This window comes from Phaseolus vulgaris, chromosome 1 (assembly GCF_000499845.2).
Source record: "Phaseolus vulgaris cultivar G19833 chromosome 1, P. vulgaris v2.0, whole genome shotgun sequence".
NCBI classification, from domain to species: Eukaryota; Viridiplantae; Streptophyta; class Magnoliopsida; order Fabales; family Fabaceae; genus Phaseolus; species Phaseolus vulgaris.
The window spans coordinates 22573617-22593887 of record NC_023759.2 but is presented as its reverse complement, the minus strand read 5'-3'; the positions used below and the strand labels follow the sequence as shown (position 1 = coordinate 22593887).

General features: G+C 47.9%; 1 protein-coding gene across 1 annotated transcript; it reads right to left on the bottom strand.

Annotated features, from left to right (window-relative positions):
• Positions 1 to 10010: 10010 nt before the first annotated feature.
• LOC137815693 (uncharacterized) lies at positions 10011 to 19969 on the bottom strand. Its single transcript, XM_068618806.1, has 2 exons — positions 17167 to 19969; positions 10011 to 10072 (listed from the first exon to the last, which is right to left on the bottom strand). The coding sequence occupies exons 1-2, from the start codon at positions 19967 to 19969 to the stop codon at positions 10011 to 10013; spliced, it is 2865 nt and encodes a 954-aa protein (XP_068474907.1).
• Positions 19970 to 20271: the final 302 nt, after the last annotated feature.

Sequence of the window (20271 nt, the reverse complement as noted above, 5' to 3'; positions counted from 1 at the left end):
AAGGTACGCGCGATCGGTGATGTCAGTAGACATGTTTGAAGATCACTCGCCCGAAGTGGACATTACGTTCACCAAGCAGGATCTTCGGGACGTTGTGCCTCATGACAACGATCCCATTGTTATTTCGTTGATCACGGCGGGGAGGAAGGTCCACCGAGTTCTGGTGGACCAAGGAAGTTCGGCAGACGTGATGTTCTGGCCGACTTTCACGTAGTTGGAATTGCCCCTTGACCAGCTAAGGCCCTATGGAGGGTGCTTGTATGGGTTCGCTGGCGACCAGGTGGAGGTCAGGGGGTACATCGAGCTGAGAACCACGTTTACCGATGAGGCTGGGTCGAGGACGGAGAAAATCAAGTACCTCATCGTAAACGCCCCCTCAGCATATAACATCCTGCTGGGAAGGCCCACTCTCAACAGGATAGGCGCAATTCCATCGACTCGGCACATGAAGGTGAAGCTGCCGTCCATGGAAGGGGTGGTGATCACGATAAAGTCTGATCAGAAGGAAGCGAAAAAGTGCTATGAAAATAGCCTGAAAAATAAAAGATCAGTGAGCTATGTCATAACCACCCCACCGCCCGGTGTGAAGCCCAGACCGCCGATAATGGAGGAGGCCGCTGGAAGGGACGTAGAGATGGTAGATGCTGAGCTGGGGGAGAGGAATGCTGCCCTGGAGGAGGAAGAGGCGCGGAATCGCCCGGAGGAAGCAAGGGAACTCGGAATCGCCAAGGCGGTGATCGCCAGAGAGTCCAGGCCCAAACCCGTCGAGCAGTGGCTCGAGAAGGAGATCGGGGGGAAGGTTTTCAAGCTCGGAAGATCTCTGGAGGTCGATCTCCAGGACCAGATCGCCAAGGTGATTGAACGACATCTGGACGCGTTTGCCTGGTCTGCTTCGGACATGCCCGGGATCGATCCCGACTTCTTGTGCCATCATCTGGCGATGGACAACATGGTGAGACCGGTGCGGCAAAGAAGGAGGAAATTTAATGAAGAAAGGAGGCAGGCGATCAAGGATGAGGCCCAGAAACTCCTCGCTGCAGGCCACATCCGGGAAGTCCAGTACCCTGAGTGGCTGGCAAATGTCGTGCTGGTAAAGAAGAGCAACGGGAAATGGCGCATGTGCGTCGATTTCACCGACTTGAATAAGGCTTGCCCAAAGGATTCGTATCCTTTACCAAGCATTGATGCCCTGGTTGATAGCGCTGCAGGGTGCAAGCTGCTGAGTTTCCTGGACGCCTTCTCGGGCTATAATCAGATCAAGATGCATCCCATGGATGAAGAAAAAACAACTTTCATGACGGAGAGGTCGTGCTACTGTTATAAGGTGATGCCGTTCGGGCTGAAGAACGCGGGGGCCACGTACCAGAGGCTGATGGATCGAGTACTTGCACCGATGCTGGGAAGGAACGTGCAAGCTTACGTCGATGACATGGTCGTGACCTCGCAGGAGAAAAGCGAGCACGTTGCAGACTTGGAAGAGTTGTTCACGACGATCGCCAAGTTCAAGTTGAAGCTCAACCCGGAGAAATGCATTTTCGGCGTGGAGGCTGGAAAATTTTTGGGTTTTCTCTTGACTGAAAGAGGGATAGAGGCCAACCCGGACAAGTGCGCCGCCATCTTGGCGATGAGAAGCCCGACTACAGTGAAAGAAGTCCAGCAGCTGACGGGTCGGATGGCGGCCCTATCCCGCTTCGTGTCAGCAAGCGGAGAAAAGGGACATCCCTATTTCCAGTGTCTGCGGCGCAATAACAAGTTCGCTTGGACGAAAGAGTGCGAGGAAGCTTTCGTCAAGCTGAAGGAATATTTGGCGAGCCCGCCGGTTTTGTGCAAACCACTGGCGGGAATCCCTCTCAGGTTGTATTTCGCTGTGACTGAGAGGGCGGTGAGTGCTGTGCTCGCCCAGGACCAGGATCAGGCTCAGAGACCTATTTATTTCGTGAGTAAAGTGTTGCAGGGCCCAGAAACGAGATATCAGGCCCTAGAGAAGGCTGCATTGGCTGTGGTGTTTTCGGCGAGGAGGTTGCGCCACTATTTCCACAGTTTCACAATACTGGTGATGACTGACCTGCCCATCCAGAAGGTCTTGAAGAAACCTGACGTTGCAGGAAGAATGGTGAAGTGGGCAGTCGAGTTGTCAGAGTTTGACATTAAATACGAGCCTCGAGGCCCGATCAAAGGGCAAATCTTTGCAGATTTTGTAGTCGAGCTCTCTTCAGAGGCGACGCGGGTTGAAGGAGATGATTTCCGTTGGGTACTCTCGGTGGATGGATCGTCAAACCAGCAGGGTAGCGGTGCTGGAGTCATATTGGAAGGACCCAACGGCGTGCTGATCGAACAATCGTTGAGATTCGCCTTCAAAGCCAGCAACAATCAAGCAGAGTATGAGGCGCTGATCGCCGGGATTCTGCTGGCTAAAGAGATGGGAGCCAGAGTGCTGATGGCTAAGAGTGACTCGCTGCTAGTCACCGGGCAAGTAACAGGCGAGTTCCAGGCTAAAGATCCACAAATGGCGGCTTACTTGGCGTATGTGCAGGAATTGAAGAGTTCCTTCGCCTCTTTTGAAGTGGTGCATGTGCCCCGAGAACAGAATGCCCGAGCTGACTTGCTTGCTAAGCTCGCCAGTTCGGGCAAGGGGGGTAGACAGAGGACAGTGATTCAAGAAACTTTGAAGACGCCGAGGGCATTTGTAGCAGATCACCTGGTCCTTCAGATAAGCAGGTCGACGGAGAGAGCAGCGAGAAGCCATAAGTCTTTGACGCAAGAAACCCTGAGATCGCCAAGAATTAGAGCTTGTCGAGGAGAGAAGGTGGACGTGATGCAGGTCTGCGCCACCCAAGAGCCAGACACATGGATAACACAGTACAAGCGATGCCTGGCGGATGGCCTCCTCCCGTTAGATCCAACAGAAGCTAGGAAGGTAAAGAAGAATTCCAGCAAGTACACACTGATTGATGGCGATCTGTACAGGTTTGGGTTCACTCACCCACTCCTGGAATGTATACACGGCGAAAAGTGCACGAGAGTTATGGCAGAGCTCCACGAAGGAATATGTGGAAGTCACGTCGGGGGTCGAGCTCTGGCCGCCAGGACTCTCCGTGCAGGCTACTACTGGCCATCCATGAGAGAAGATTGCAAGAAGTATGCCCAGTGCTGCAAGCAATGCCAGCAGCACGCCGATTGGCACAAGGCGCCTCCCGAGGAGTTGAAGTCGATCTATAGCCCTTGGCCGTTTCATACTTGGGGAATCGACATCCTGGGACCTTTTCCACTGGCGATCAGGCAGATGAAGTACTTGGTGGTGGCGATTGAGTATTTCACCAAGTGGATTGAAGCAGAACCAGTGGCCCAGATCACCGCGCACAAGATCGAAGGCTTCGTGTGGAAGAATATTGTGTGCCGGTTTGGAGTGCCTAAGCGCCTGGTATCAGATAATGGGACTCAGTTTGCGAGCCACCTGTTGAAGAAGCTTTGCGAAGGGGTTGGAATTCAGCAAGTGTTTGCATCCGTCGAGCACCCTTAGACTAATGGCCAGGTGGAATCAGCTAACCGGGTGTTGCTGAGAGGTTTGAAGAGGAGGCTCGAGAAAGCCAAGGGGAGTTGGGCTGAGGAGGTACCCCGAATAGTTTGGGCGTACCACACCACCGAGCAGTCAGGAACCCATGAGACCCCGTTTAGTTTGGTCTATGGGTGTGATGCCATGATTCCAGTCGAGATTCAGGAGAGCTCGCCGAGATTCCAGAACTTTGTAGAGGAAGACTCGAATGAAGAGAGAAGACTGAACCTGGATCTGCTGGACGAAGTCAGGGAGGAGGCAAGGCTGAAGGCTGAGGCGGTGAAGAGAAGGGTCGAGCGAAGGTACAACTCAAGGGTGATGCCAAGGCAGTTTAGAGAAGGCAATCTGGTGATGAGAAAGGCCCACCAGTACGAGATGAAGAATAAGCTATCACCCAAGTGGACTGGACCGTTCAGAATAACCGAGGCACTCGGGAACGGAGCCTATCGCTTGGAGACGTTGGAAGGGGGGGCGATCCCTCGTACCTGGAACGCCACACACCTGAAGTTGTACTATAGCTAAGAGCTTTATAAGTAAAGACAAACACAAATATTACATTGCAATGTCTCTGTTAAAACAGTTTTAAGGGGGCACTCTTTTTTCCCTAAGGAGGGTTTTTAATGAGGCCGCCCAATAAAAGAAGAGTTTTCGAAGTATAAGGTGTTTTCAGACCGCATATGTGTTATTTCCAAAAGTTTCGAAGAAAGACCTTGTCATTCGTACATGATTTGAGGCACGAAAAGATATGTCGCGTGTTTTCTAAAATTTTAAAGTCCTCATCGTTTTTCGGCGATTAGAGGCACCGGTTAAGTTTTTAAAGTCCTCATCGTTTTTCGGCGATTAGAGGCACCGGCTAAGTTTTTAAAGTCCTCATCGTTTTTCGGCGATTAGAGGCACCAGTTAAGTTTTTAAAGTCCTCATCGTTTTTCGGCGATTAGAGGCACCGGTTAAGTTTTTAAAGTCCTCATCGTTTTTCGGCGATTAGAGGCACCAGTTAAGTTTTTAAAGTCCTCATCGTTTTTCGGCGATCGGAGGCACCAGATGGAAGACCTCAACGCCCTCGCGCGTTTTGAGGCAAGTTAAAAAGACCTCCTCGCCGTTGAGCGAGTGCAGGCGAGAAAGAGAAAAAGTCCTCCGTGTTTCTGGGAGCGAGAAGATGTAACTCCCGGGGCAACGCAGAGGCAAGTTAAAGACCTCCTCGCCGTTGTGCGGGCGCAGGCGAGAAAGGTCCTCAGTGCATCCAGGGGGGGGGAGATGTACGCCCTGGGCAAGTTGAGGCACCTGACAAAGTCCTTCTCGCCGTCGAGCGAGTTAAGGCCGTTTAAAGTCCTTCTCGCCGATGAGCGAGTTCAGGCGAGTAAAAGTCCTTCTCGCCGATGAGCGAGTTCAGGCGAGTTAAAAGACCTTCTCGCCTGTGCGCGAGTATAGGCAAGATAAAATCCTTCTCGTCTTGAACGAGTTCAGGTATGGCGGAGAGGGTGGAAGAAGCTTGAAAGGCGGCTAAGGTAGGTTCGAAGAGAACGCCTAAGCCAGCCAGTCTTTAGCTCTGAGGTTCAGGGGAGGTAAAGGAAGGTCCCAAAGGGCATTTCTGCCTCAGATAAAGAGACAACTGCCAAAGCCTGAGGCTAAGAAAAGCTGGTGTTGCCAAGAGGTCTAGGTGATCGCGAAAGTTCAAACACGGCGAGAAGGTTGGAAGACTTGTTTGATAAAGCGGGTCAAGTGGGACGTTGTTTGAACCAATGATTGAATCATAGTTCATTGCTTGGAACCTTTCTTACGACCAGGTTAGTGCCTCAGGGGTGCAAGTTGTTTAAAGCGATTATTGCTTAAGTTTGAATCAGCTCGAAGAAGTTACGCCAAAGGTCGTGTTTGCAAAATCACCAAGTTAAGCGTAGCAGAGTTAGGCATACAAAGAAAGTAAAGCGCTCAAGAGAAGTCAGAAGACATATCCAAATTTCGCTATTGAAATAAGTGGCTGTTCAAAATACATGTGCAAGAGTTTTTACAAGATAAATACAAGTGAATTCATAAAGAGGCAGAGGGGGTAGAGTTGGTTGAGCCTTCGGCGGGAACGACCTTCCCATCTACTACTTCGTTGTCTAACGACACCATGCTAAGGTCAAGATCAGGGAAGAGGCATGCAAACTGTTCTCGAGCGGCATCAAACCCAGCAACCAGAATCTGAGCAGAGCTTAGCTTAAGTTCTTCAATTTGCTTTTGAAGTTCTTCAATTTGCTTTTGAAATCCTTCAACCTGCTGCTTAAGCTCCTTGTTCTGCTGCTCCAGCTCTTCGACCTGTTTTTGGAGTTGTTTGTTGGTCTCTTGAGCTTGAAGAAGGTCGTCAGCCACCTTCTTAGATTCTGTTTGAGCCTGGGCCAACTCGGCAACCATCTTCACCTTCTCTTTGTTTGCCTCGGAGAGATCAGCCATGGCGTCGTCTCTTGCTTTCTCTACTTGCCCAAGTAGCTTCTCGCGGTCGATCGACCTCTGCTCCAGCTTCTGTACCTTGTCGGCATTTGCTTGAATTTGAGCCTCCAGGTTGCTCGCCTTGGTACGCAGAGGCACGATTCTGCTTTCAAGTTCGACCTTCTCTTGGGCAAGTTCGTGGACTTTGCGGCGAAGGTCGACAGCTTCCTTGCGCGCAAGCCTAAGCTCGGTGTTTAGGGCATCCTCCACTCGAGAATGTTCCATTTCCGCGAGCGTTAGGCTGAATGACACCTTCTCCACCTCGACCTTCATTGTGCTGTTCTCGGTCTTGAGGTTGTAGATGTCATCCTGTAGCCGCCTGGTGGAGCTCTCCACAGCTCTCGTTATGATTGATGGGATATCCTCTGCAATGGTTTTGAGTTTAGCAGTCAGAGGTTCCCACATCCTCGTCACCTCGAGGGAAAGATTTGCAGCTTGGAGAGGCGCCAGGGGGGCTTGTTGAGGGTTCTCGTCGCCGCCTTCCTTAACAGTATTTTCGGTGGTTGCTTCTTGGCGCGGCGACGCAACCGGGGACTCGGTGATTAGGATTGGAGAGGTGTGAGCGACCTCATCCCCGATTGGAATGACTCCTGCAGCTGAGGTGTTGGAAGGAGGGCCCCCTCCTGCTGATATATGTGGAGTAGAGGCGCTCGGGGGGTCCTCTAAGAAGTTTGGCTCTTGGGCCTCAGTTGCAGGTGGCGCAGTGGCCAATGGGACTGCTTGGACTGGTGGTGAAGGGGCTTGTGGTGCTGGTGGTGAAGGAGGAGGAGCGGGTGTTGATGGTGGTGTTGAAGCCGGAAGAGGGGCGGGGCAGGTGGGGAAGATGGCGCCACCCTCTTCCTTTTTGTGACAAGGCCATCCTCTGTGACCTCGTCGTCCTCCTCCTCATCCTCTTGGACAACTTGGGGGGCTTTCCGCTTTGGCCTCTTAAGGACCAGTTTCTTTCGTTGAGTGGGCGCCTTAGGCGGTGATCGCCCTTGGATGATGGCCTTCTCGACCGCCGAGTTGGGAACCGTCTGGGAGCCGGTCGCCAACCCGTGGTTTCGGGCGAGCGCCTTTAGATCGGCGAGCATGTTCTTACCCAACATGGTATCTGCATGAAATGAAAGTGCATAGGTTAGCTTAAAGGAGAATGGAGTAAGTGTACAAGGCAAGGAAACAGCAAAAGCAGGCATATGCAGAAAAGATAAAACCAAAGTCTTGTGTGTGTCGCACAAGACGCCCAGAAACAATATCTGAAGCAATGTGAAGACAAAGATGTAGTGTCCTGACCTATTTGAAATTCCAACTGGTCCTCAAAGAACTCGAAGGAAATCAGGGTGGGGGTCAAGAATGTTATGTGGGCATCCGCCACCCTCTTCCAGAAGAGACAAAGGTCTCTGTCCAAAGCTCCCATGCTGTCAGGACTTCTGGGCCTCCTGAAGCAGCTCTTAGACTCTTTTTTCCCCTTGTCCACCCAGTACAAGGGGAAACCGTCGAGAAGGGAAGGGTCTTTGTCGTTCGCGCGGACCTGGATGAACTTCCCCTTCCAATCCTTATACGACTGCTGGAAGATGGTGAAGATGGATCTCCCAGCGATGGCGTTCAGACTGACCCAAAGGCGATCGCCTGGGTGTTTGGCCTCAAACAGAAATAAAAATACGTCCACTGACGCAGGCAACCCCAGGTGGGCGCATGTTACCTCAAAAGCCCGGACGAACGCCCAGCTGTTGGGGTGAAGCTGGGCGGCAGCGATGTTGAGCTCGGTTAAGAGTTCCCTCTCAAATCGAGTAAGAGGGAACCTGAGTTTAACTTTCTTGAAAAGAGTGGTGTAGACGAAGCAGAAGGGCCCGTCGGCGCTCACTTTATCATCAGCACACACTGGCAGAGTGGCTGGGCAAGGCAGCACCATCATTCTCTCATCGTGCTCCTTGTGGAATGATTGGTAGGCCTCGTCCCCATTGGTCAATCGTAGAACCGCTCCCGCGGTGTTCACCGACGACGTTTCCTTCAAGAGGGTTGAGTTAGCCCATGAGTATAACGTCTTGAAGTCTGGCAGTGGGGTGGGGGCTCCTCCAGCGTTTGGTGGAGTCGCCTGGGCCAAAGTGGTTTGAGAAGACGCGGGCCTCACAGCCTGCGAAGAGGGGGCACCACGAACTTGCGTAGAGTCGTGTGCTTGAGAATGAGGGTTTCGCGCTGACGGAGGGGGGTTCGGGGTGATCTTCGTGCGAGTCATGGTAGCAAACTGCAAACGAAGAAGAAAGGAAAAATAATCAGGAGGGTTACAAAGGCTGACTCGATCAGGGAGGGAAGGTGAAAGACGAACGAATATGAGTTCGTTGCGACGATCGGCAGAACCCTAAGTTACGAGAAGGAGAAATGGAAAACAGCCCACAGCGTATGCACCAGACAGTTATAGGATGATGCAAATCGGTGAAAATGCAAGAAAACCCAGCAGATGAAGGAAAGTAGTTACCTTTCGATGATCGGGAGAATGTTGAAGGGAGGTGGTGATCTAGAGCGTCGAGAGCTTTCGCAGAGGGAAATAAGAGCGTACGCAAGTTTGAAGAAAGTGATGAAACAGTAGGAGCGTAAGGGGTTTAGGGGTTTTCGAACGGTTTTGGGAAGCGCTAACGGCAGATGAAGATGGCCGTTGATGAGAGCCACGTGTCGAAAGATGCGTGAAGCATTTGGTGGAGCGTCAGAGCAACAGAAAGTACTACCGCTTGGAATTCTGCGCCCATGCCACGTAGACCGGTGTTAACGAAGGCTTTTTCAGTCTTTTCGCTAGACAAGTCTTCGCTTAAGACTGTGGGGCTTGTGTACCGCCCTGCTGGTCGGATGCGATGACGTGGCATCCTGTTACAGTGTAGGCGTGTTGACAAGGCGCCAGGTTGACAGTTGGGAAGGAAGTCGGGAGGCACATGTAGTCGCCGATAGTTAAGTTGGCGTGTTCCGATCTCCAGCTTACCAGAATAGGCGATCGCCAGGTTGGGGACGAAGTCGCCAGATGCAGACTCAGGCGACCAGGCAGTCGAAGATCGCCAGAACAAGCACATCGCCGAAGTTAAAGGAGAAGCAGATTATGAAGGCGGCCGGCGAGACCACAGGGAAGGTGTATGAAGGCCCTACCTCGCCAGTTTCAGTAGAGATCGCATTCCTGAGTTAGCTATGCACCGGGCAGCACCATGTATAGGTAACTTAGCCAAAATGAGAGTAGAAGCAGCGCCAAGTCAGTGAGCCTCCAGATGATGGCACGTGTACAGTCGGATGCAAGCCACGTGTCCAAGTCTGTAACTGCCAGGAGAGAGAAAATCACCAGGTATATAAGAGTTCTTAACAGATTTCCTAAGGTACGCACGTTCAGTTCATACACTTTACGCTTGCGAGTGACAGAGCTGTTTGTGAGAGAGATTTGCACGGTTCCAGTTCTTAGTATTTGGTGATACCGTCACTGACTTGAGCGTCGGAGTGCGATCGGCCGCAGCGGCGCCGTATCGTTTCTTTGCAGGTTCTTGAGATAGATCCAGAGGAGGAACGGAAGTGAGAAGCGACGCGCACGTCGATCCTTTGACGAGGCATTCTCTAGCGCTCCGGTCAACAGGCAGGATCAAATGTGATTCCTTAAGTCTCTCACATGGCTTGTTGCACCTAAATTACTGCATCTTATTGCATATATTTATATTTATGAAGTTCACATATGATAGAAAAAGGCATTTTGTTTGGTCTATTATGGATCTCTGATCTGGATCTCTATCATTTCTATCTCTCTCTTTTCTACTTTTCTCTTCTCTTTTTTCCCTAACTTTAACTTCACTTTACCTCACCATTTAATATATATAGTTAATTGATTTTTATGATCTTTAACCAATCAAAATTAATCTAACCCTCTGATTTTTTAAGTTTTATCACTTTCTTCATTCAAATCATTTTCATAACTATTTAATTTTTACATATTATTCACTTTTTGTAACTTTCTTAAAAAAATTCACATGTTAGGTATTAAAAAAGTTCACATGTTAGGTATTTCAGTCACATTCACACCTCTTAACAATTCAAAAAGTTTTGTGAACACTGCACACATAAATAACACTATTCAAGTCTTTATAATAATATTATAATATTTTAAATTAAAAATAAAAATAATAATTATTAAAATATTAGTTTATTTGTTTGTTATGTTTTTACTGTATGTCCTTAACAATTATATGTCATCATATTTCATACTTCATATATAAAAGAAAAAAAAAATGGAGGATTAAACCAAATTTATATTTAAACACAACAACTTGCACAAAAGACACAACTAAACAAACTGAAAATTTAGGAGTTCATACTTATTGTAAAAGAAAAAAATATCTAAAGTAATGTACCGATCAGGTCATCGAGTGTGATGACGTGTCTTGCACATGACCAGGTGGGGCGTGCTCAGCGGAACACGTGGGCAAGAAAAAGAGGGAGGGTTCAGAGGTGAGCGTAGTCGCCAGTTCATGGAACTGGCGTTCTGCGATGAACATGGCTGGTTGTCGCCGGGTTTGCCTGTCATGGACGTATTTGGCGATTGGCGATCAGGCAGCTTGACATCGCCGCAGGAAGCACGTCGCCAGATCTCCCGACAAGCTCAGATTGAAGCTGATGAAGGCCCAGAGGTGTAAGTTCAAGTGTACAACTCCAGTGAGGCGATTGTTACACCAGCATGGGGTGTGAAGGGTGTTTGGGTTGAGGGGGCTGCTTGCCTATCAGCGACAGGATTCCCAGAGTGGACATTCGTTGATGGCAAGGTTTCCTCAGCCAGAACATGCATGGCGCAGCGGTAAGGAGGGTGCCATTAGCGATATCACAGAAATGGTGCACTTTGCTGCACCCGATACTCGCCTTGTCAGGTGGCGTTCTAGAGCATGTCGCGTGTTAGTTTACTCCTTGAGTTGAAGACTTAGCCGCGCGACTAGTTACTACACATAAATGACGTTCAAGTTGCCCCAACCCAGATGACGACACGTGTAGGGTTGGATGCTCTCAGTTACTCCAACCCAGGTGATGACACGTGTAGGGCTGGGAGCAATAAAGAAGTGACGCTCAAGTTATCCTAGCTCAGATGATGACACGTGTAGGGTTGGGTACAACCTGCGATCCCAGCCCAGATGGTGACACGTGCAGGGTTGGATGCGAGCCACGTGTCCAAAAGCATAACGACCTGGAGAGAGAAGAAACCTAGCTATAAAGGTAAACTTAACAGAATTTGCAGAGGTACGTTTTCATTACGGCTCATTCTACTAGGGTTGTGTGCTTTCAGTACGGTCCTATAGAGCATATTTTCTCTCAGTTTTTTGGGTGTTCTTGTCATTGACTTGAGTGTCGGAGCGCCACCGGCCGCAGAGGTGCCACTTTGTGTTTTTCAGGTTCTCAGAGAGGCTATCTGTGGTGCGGACTTGGAGGGCGCGTGGCGTCAAGCTGGTGAGGAAGATCGTGACGAGGCAACGCTCTTGCGCTAAGTCAACCGGCAGGATCAAGTAAGATTAGTAGAAAGATCACTAAATCATATAAAGGAGTTTATTGTAAACTTTAAAAGGTAATAAGTTTATTAATGTAATAATTGCTTTTACGATAAATGTGAGAAACTTTAAAGTTTATTGTATCACAATTTTTAAGATGTTTTATATGTTTTTCTTTAAGAACCTAAACAATAGTTTGAAGAGAAGAAAATAATCTAACAAACCAAGGAGAGTTGTATTCTAACCCCAAACGTCTATAAACATAATTCAATAAAGTACCATATAATTTTTTTATTAGTAATAAGATTAGAAAAGAAAATGTTAATATAGTTTCCATGATTCTCTTTGAAAATGTTGCGTTCACAAGTAGCATGATTAAGACAATCTTTATTCGTAATCAATATTAGATATCTTTCAGGTGACTAGGAGAAACTTGGTTTCTTTTCTCGATCTTGTTTAGATATCAAAGAATTTCAAAATAAAAAAGTCAATAATATAGGATGATATAAGAATTGGTTTAGGATCTCAGGATGATATTATATGTCCTCTTTGGAGGATGTCCAGGAATAAGATGATTTGTTACTGTACCTGAGTGGAGAGATGGGGCCCAGGCACGGTCGGTTGATGTAGTGTAGTTGCTGACGTGTCGGTCTTCTTCTCCTTCAGTCGGTCGCTTCTTCTTGGCATCTCCTTCGGTCGGGCGGGGGAGGGTACCTGCGAAGGCACTCCGACGCTCAAGTAAGTATGAGATTCTAAGTGAGGTTTAGTAAGTGAATCAAAACATACCTTTCTCTGGCTTGAGCACTGTATTTATAGGATTGCTAAATGGGCTTTCTACCTCTAAATGAGCTTTCTACCTCTTGGGCTCAGGGTGGTTATGGATAGGTTTTACCAATCGTGCTCCGGAATACCCGGGGGAAAATATCTTCTTCACACACGTATTCCTTATTTTTCGGAGTATCTTAACTACCTTAGTCTTGTTGCGCCCTCACATTTATTATGAGTTCGGTAGGCCGGTCGGTATATCAGTTCGTCCGGTGCCTGCCGGTACACTTGCCCCCCAGGCTCGAGGTGAACAAAGGCCAAAGAGTCGTAATGGTTGTGCTTTCGAGGTGTCAGGCATTAAGTGTCACGGTATGATAGGACATTTGCTTTTGGTCGAAGACGGTGGAGATGAATCCGGCGGTGTGGATTAAATGACGTTTCGAATTCCGGCTGATATGGGTCGTAGGATGAGAGGGAATCTAACGGATGGGGGTGAGAGGGAAATGCTATAAATAGCGTTCCCAGTTGCAAAGAGATCACGTTTCGTTGAGTTCGGCATCCGAGTTGCTCTGATTGCAGCGTCTACATTGCGAGTTATTGCGCCGAACGAACCATAGTTGCCGACCGAGGTGTTAATTTGTGAACGAAAGGTTAGTTATGTCGCAACTTTCTTCAAATAGGGTAGGGAGTAGAGAGTCGGGTGAGAGTGGGGAGTCATCGTCCGGAAGTGACGAAAGTACGAGTGGATCTGTGGGTCCGAGCTATGACTGGGTAGATGAGTGTTAGGAACACACCCACTGTTTTTAAGAAACCGGACGACCTTGACAAAGTGATAGCTAGGGCCCCCGTAGTGCGGTCGGGTTTACCTTCGGATATTCTCATTGCTGAAATATGTGGGTACACCGACCGTGTCTATCATGGGAGGGAGAATGCTCCGGTAGATTTCTTTTATGTTTATAGTACGTTATTCGTTGATTTGAAAGTAACGTTGCCGTTCGATGAGTTCACAATGGATGTGCTACGGTTTCTCAACATAGCACCAACCCAACTTCATCCGAACGCGTGGGCGTGCATACAGGCCTTCCGAATGGTGTGTCAACTTTTTGACTTGACGCCTAGAGCGAGAGTGTTTTTATTTTATTATAACACATATTCGTCCAACCCTGTAAGTTGGGTGTCATTGACCAGCCGTCCGGGAAGTGTGCGGTTGGCGGCCTTCACCACGTCCTACAAGAATTTCAGGGAACGATATTTCAAAGTTAGTGGTGGATGGAAAGCTTGTGCCGACCAACCTTGGTTGTATGCTGTAGATTTTTATTTTGGATGCCGAACGGGGTGTAGTTGATTCTGTTAGTAACAATGCGAAGGCGAACGAGTAATACATAATTGCGACTTCGTTATAGTAAGTTAATTCTGATGCTGAACTCGGCATAAATGAGTCGGATGCCGAACGAGGCATAAAGAAATTAATTTTGACGCCGAGCGTGGCATAGATAATTGAATAATTTTGATGCCGAACGTGGCATAAATAATTCCGATTGTTAAAGTAATAAGTCTGATGCCGAACGAGGCATATATAAATCCGATAAATTCTGATGCCGAACGAGGCATAAATAATTTCGATTACGTTAAATAATTCTGATGCCGAACGAGGCATATATAAATCCGATAAATTCTGATGCCGAACGAGGCATAAATAATTCCGATTACGTTAAAGTAATAATTCTGATGCCGAACGAGGCATATATAATTCTGACTACGTTAAAAGTAATAATTCTGATGCCGAGCGAGGCATATATAATTCTGACTACGTTAAAAGTAATAATTCTGATGCCGAGCGAGGCATATATAATTCTGACTACGTTAAAAGTAATAATTCTGATGGCGAACGAGGCATATATAATTCTGACTACGTTAAAAGTAATAATTATGATGCCGAACGAGGCATATATAAATCCGATAAATTCTGATGCCGAACGAGGCATAAATAATTCCGATTACGTTAAAGTAATAATTCTGATGCCGAACGAGGCATATATAATTCTGACTACGTTAAAAGTAATAATTCTGATGCCGAGCGAGGCATATATAATTCTGACTACGTTAAAAGTAATAATTCTGATGCCGAGCGAGGCATATATAATTCTGACTACGTTAAAAGTAATAATTCTGATGCCGAACGAGGCATATATAATTCTGACTACGTTAAAAGTAATAATTCTGATGCCGAGCGAAGCATATATAATTCTGACTACGTTAAAAGTAATAATTCTGATGCCGAACGAGGCATATATAATTCTGACTACGTTAAAAGTAATAATTCTGATGCCGAGCGAGGCATATATAATTCTGACTACGTTAAAAGTAATAATTCTGATGCCGAGCGAGGCATATATAATTCTGACTACGTTAAAAGTAATAATTCTGATGCCGAACGAGGCATATATAATTCTGACTACGTTAAAAGTAATAATTCTGATGCCGAGCGAAGCATATATAATTCTGACTACGTTAAAAGTAATAATTCTGATGCCGAACGAGGCATATATAATTCTGACTACGTTAAAAGTAATAATTTTGATGCCGAGCGAGGCATATATAATTCTGACTACGTTAAAAGTAATAATTCTGATGCCGAACGAGGCATATATAATTCTGACTACGTTAAATACCTATGAAACCGAACGAGATATGAATTGAGTAAAGGACTAGGAGATTTGGATTTTAATTTAGTGCCTCGTTAAAACCTTCCCGGTCGTAAACCCTCCTTAGGGAAAAACCGACCGAGCGAGGAAAGAGTGCACTTTTATTATTAAAGTTCAACTGTAATAAAATTTGAGATATGTGGCATTCCACGTTCTCGGTATTTCCTTCCCAGATAAATATTCTAAATAATAGGCTCCGCCGGCTGCCGTATCTGCTATGCGGAAAGGTCCTTCCCAATTGCTGGAGAACTTGCCTCCTTCCTTCCGTGCGCTGCTCCGCATTCGCCATACTAAGTCGCCTTTGTGGAACAATCTTGGTTTAACTTTGGAGTTGTATCGTCTGGCCGCCCGAATTTTGCATGCTTCTTCTCTAATTCTACACTTGTCCCGGAGTTCGTTGATGAGATCGAGACCGACCGAGAGGCTTTCCTTGTTTAGATCAAGATCATTGACTCAGGCTTTTGATGGGACAAAGTGCCAAACTCTTGGCATTTAAGACATTTTTGGACGAAATTGGTGCAGTCACCCTGGACGGTCGGCCAGTAGTATCCGGCCCGGAATACTTTGGCAGCCATTGTCCGTGCGCCGGAGTGAGTTCCGCAAATTCCTTCGTGCAATTCTTGGATGACATAGGAAGCTTGGTCTGGTGTCAAACATTTAAGGAGTGGTTGGGTATAACCTCAACGATAAAGGTCGTCGCCGATTAAGACAAAACGGGCGGCCTGCAGCTTCATGGTTTTTTCGCCGAGAGGACTACATGTGCCGTCGAGTAAATATTGCTTGATTGGGGTAATCCAAGTAGATTCCGTGTCGGTCGTCAGGCATTCCTGTAGGTCGATGCTTGGGCGTGCAAGCGTAACATGGATGACCGACCGATGCATTCCTTTACACTTCGTGGTTGCTAACCGGGACAAGGCGTCCGCGCGGGTATTGTGATCGCGTCGAACGTGCTGCATAGAAATTTCAGAAAAGGTGCTCATCGACTGTTTGACTAAGTGATAGTATCGCTGTAAAAAGCTTTCTCGGACTTCATATTCGTCGTTAAGCTGACCGATGACAAGCCGGGAATCACTTTTGCAAATTAACTTAGTGATTTCTAATTCTTGAGCGAGACGTAGGCCGGCTAATATGGCTTCATATTCGGCCTGATTGTTTGAAGCTTTGAAGTCGAATTTGAGGGCTTGCTCGATGACAATCTCGCCGGGGCCTTCCAAAACAACTCCAGCGCCGCACGACCTCTCGTTGGAGGAGCCATCAACATATAAGATCCATGATGAATGTTCGGTCTCGGCTGAAGAAGTAGTGAGTTCAGCTGCGAAGTCGGCGAGAGCTTGCGACTTGATCGTTCCGCGTGGTTGGTACTGAATATGGAATTCGGATAGTTCGATCGTCCAACCGATCATTCGTCCGGCTAAATCTGGCTTAGTGAGGATCTTTACAATAGGGTAATTTGTCCGAACAATAATCCGATGATTCTGAAAATACATACGCATTCGTCGGGCGGTAATGATGAGGGCCATAGCTACCTTTTCGATCGTCTGGTATCGGATTTCGGCGCCATGAAGGGCGCGGCTGACGAAGTAAACCGGCCGTTCTTCAAAATTAATTTCTTGCACTAAGACTGAGCTGATGGCTTCGTGTGAAACGGCGAGGTAGACTATGATGGGTTCTCGTGCGTCCGGTTTCTGGATGACCGGCGGGGTTGATAAAAAAGTTTTCAAATCGAGGAAAATTTCCTCACATTCGGTCGACCACTCGAAGCGGGATGCTTTTTTCAGTAGTCGGACGATGGGTCTCGTTCGTTCGGCGAGTTTAGGAACAAATCTGGATAGTGCGGTAAGTCGGCCGATAAGTCTCTGAATTTCCTGAATGGAGTTGGGACTTCGCATTTCGGAGATAGCTCTGCACTTCTCGGGGTTAGCTTCTATGCCTCTATGAGTTAGCATAAAACCTAAGAACTTCCCCCCCTCGACGCCGAACGCACACTTGTCCGGATTGAGTCGCATCTGGTGTTGGCGGAGGGCCTGAAAAACTTCTTTTAGGTCGGCAATATGTTGTTTGCATGAGTCGGACTTGACGACGATGTCATCGACATAGACTTCAACATTCCTACCAATCATGTCGTGGAATACGTGGTCCATTAGTCTTTGATAAGTGGCTCCGGCATTTTTGAGTCCGAAGGGCATCACTTCATAGTAGAAATTGCCAGAATCAGTCATGAAGGCCGTCTTCTTTCGGTCGGCCGGGTGCATTTGGATTTGATTATAGCCAGAGTAGGCATCAAGGAAGCTGAGGATGTGATGCCCGGCTGCACCGTCAACGAGACGATCAATGGTAGGCAGAGGATACGAGTCTTTTGGGCAAGCTTTATTGAGGTCTGTGTAGTCAACACACATACGCCATTTTCCGTTCGCTTTCTTCACCATAACCACGTTGGCTAGCCATGTGGTGTAATGGGCCTTCCGAATGAATCCAGCCTGTAACAATTTGTCGGCTTCCTCACGTGCGGCTTGACGTCGTTCCTCGCCTAGATGTCTTTTCTTTTGAGCTATTGGCTTAGCTTCTCTATACAGTGATAATCGGTGAGTGATAACCCGTGGGTCTACGCCAGGCATATCAGCGGCCGTCCAGGCGAAAAGATCGGAATTTTTAACAAGTGTCGTCCCGATGGCAATTCGGTCGTCCGGTTTCAGCGAAGTACCGATGTGCGTAGTGTGGCGATCATCGCGAAGCGGGAATGGATGCAAGTCTTCTCCTGCTTCCATACGGGAATCGTCCATGCGAGGGTCGAGGTCAACAAGGGCTATCATTTGACGACGGGACATGTATCGTCCGGAACGCCGTGTGGGGGAACGTCCTCGTTTTTGCGGGACTCGGTCGTCCGTATTGGTTGTATAGAGTCGTCGAGTTGGCTCACTTTTCAAACTTGCTACATAGCATTCCCTAGCGGTTTTTTGATCGACATGGATGGTTGCAATGTCGTTAGTGGCCGAAGGGAATTTCATGGCTAAGTGTGGGGTGGAGACAATGGCTTTTAATCTGTTGATAGACGGCCGGCCGAGCAGGATGTTGTAAGAAGTCTGGGCGTTAACCAACAGATATCGTACGTTTATTGTTTTGTGGAGACCATCTTCCTCACCGAAGGTTGTATACAAGTCTATATACCCCTTAGTGTCGACCCGTTCACCGGAGAACCCTACAATTTGTTCGTTATAGGGTTGAATTTCTGATTCTGGAATGCGCATTTTTTTGAAGATTTCCCAGTATAATATGTCGACTGAGCTACCTTGGTCGACCAAGGTCTTGGCAATTGCGAACTTGTCAATTTCGACAGTGATTACCATAGGGTCGTCCTGGGCTGGATCTATAGCTGTAAAGTCGTCGTCAGTGAAGGTGATCGGAGGTATGTGTGGACGCCTCCTTGTGGTAGCATGAGCGGACTGGATGTCTCGGAGATGTTTCTTTCGGGCGGAATTTGAGCACCCGCCACCGGCAAAGCCTCCAGCTATATAATTAACTTCGTGGTTCGGTTCGCCCAAATTAACGGGTCCAGCAATCATGTTGATGACTTCGCGGACTCGTTGGCGAGGGCGGGTGTTTCGGTTGGGACTTATGCTGCGGGCGCGTGTACGCTGAACGGGGCTTTCACTGCGTTTCCGCGAAGCCTGGTTATGGTCGGTTCGGCGTTTATAATCGTTACGGTAAGACCGGTCGGCACCACGAGAAGTACGGTCGGTACTCCGTGGTGGGGATCTTGAATTTCTTGCCCTCTTAACGAACTGTCTCAAATGACCAGCCTGAATGAGCTCTTCGATTTTGTCCTTCAACGCCTGACATCCTTCGGTCGTATGGCCGAAGTTTCGATGGTATTGACAATGCTTAGCTGTGTCTGCATTCGGTGGCGTTTGATATTGCTTCAATATCGGAATTAAGTCTGTTTGTAGTGCTTCATCTAGGGCTCGTCCCCTCGGCACAGTTAAGGGGGTATAACTCTTAAACCTGGGCATTCGGCCTCCTCTGCTCCGGTCGGATCTTGGAGTGATTCGGGCGGTGCGTTCAGTCTCGACTTCTCTTTCTTTGTTCGGGGTTTGATCTTTGAGGACTCCAGATCCGACGGTTTTGAACCGTTGGTGGTAATCGATGTGTTCTTCGATTTGCATGAATTTGGTTGCTCGAGTTCGAAGGTCTTCCATGTCTTGAGGCGGTTTCTTGATAAGACTTTCAGTAAAACGGCTCGGCCGGATGGCCGAGACCAAATGGTGCAATGCAACTTCCTGCTTGAGTCCTCGGATGTGCATGCATGCTTTGTTGAACCTATCTAAAATGGTTCTGAGAGATTCACCTTTTGCTTGTTGTACCGCTAAGAGAGACATGGAGGACATGTGATGCGGTCGGCTGGTGGCATACTGAGTAGAGAATTTTACGGCTAAGACGTCGAAGTCGTCAATGGAATTCGGAGACAGCTCTGTAAACCAAGTAAGAGGTTCTCCCTGGAGCGACGTGGGGAATACTTTACACCACACATTATTATCTGTGGTATACAAAGTCATTTGGGTCTTGTAGACATTTAAATGCTCGTCCGGGTCGGTCGAGCCGTCATAGAGTTTAATAGCGAGACCTCTCCATTTGTCAGGAAGTGGAGTGGTGATAATTTCGTCTATAAAAGGATGACCCCTTTTACTTGACTTTCTTTCGACTGTTTCAGCTCTGGAAGCAGGATTGGTATTGGCAGAAGTAGGTATGCGAGAGGCGGTTCGGTCGGCCATATGGGATTGGCCTTCTCGTTCGGGATTATCGACCTGTTGTTGGAGTCGTGCATTCTGCTCTCTTAATAAGGCGATTTCTTCTTCTTGGCGGCGTCTATCTTCTTCTTGGCGGCGTCTGTCTTCTTCATGTTGACGATGGTCTTCCATCCCCTTTTGTCGCAGTTCCTCCATCTGAGCTTGGAGGATTTGAATCATAGTCATCTGTTCTGCCATAGCGTCGTTGTTGTTTCTTGTCGCAACCATTATAGCTTCAAAAATTGAAGATTTGCCTCGGCCCCACGGTGGGCGCCAATTGTACCTGAGTGGAGAGATGGGGCCCAGGCACGGTCGGTTGATGTAGTGTAGTTGCTGACGTGTCGGTCTTCTTCTCCTTCAGTCGGTCGCTTCTTCTTGGTATCTCCTTCGGTCGGGCGGGGGAGGGTACCTGCGAAGGCACTCCGACGCTCAAGTAAGTATGAGATTCTAAGTGAGGTTTAGTAAGTGAATCAAAACGTACCTTTCTCTGGCTTGAGCACTGTATTTATAGGATTGCTAAATGGGCTTTC

Excerpts from the sequence above, each read along its gene's own strand:
- LOC137815693 (XM_068618806.1), bottom strand. The coding sequence starts at position 19,969 with ATGGTTGCGACAAGAAACAACAACGACGCTATGGCAGAACAGATGACT. Across the intron at positions 10,073-17,166 it reads GGCCTTCATGACTGATTCTG|TGTTCACAAAACTTTTTGAA; the intron begins GCAATTTCTACT and ends TTATGTGTGCAG.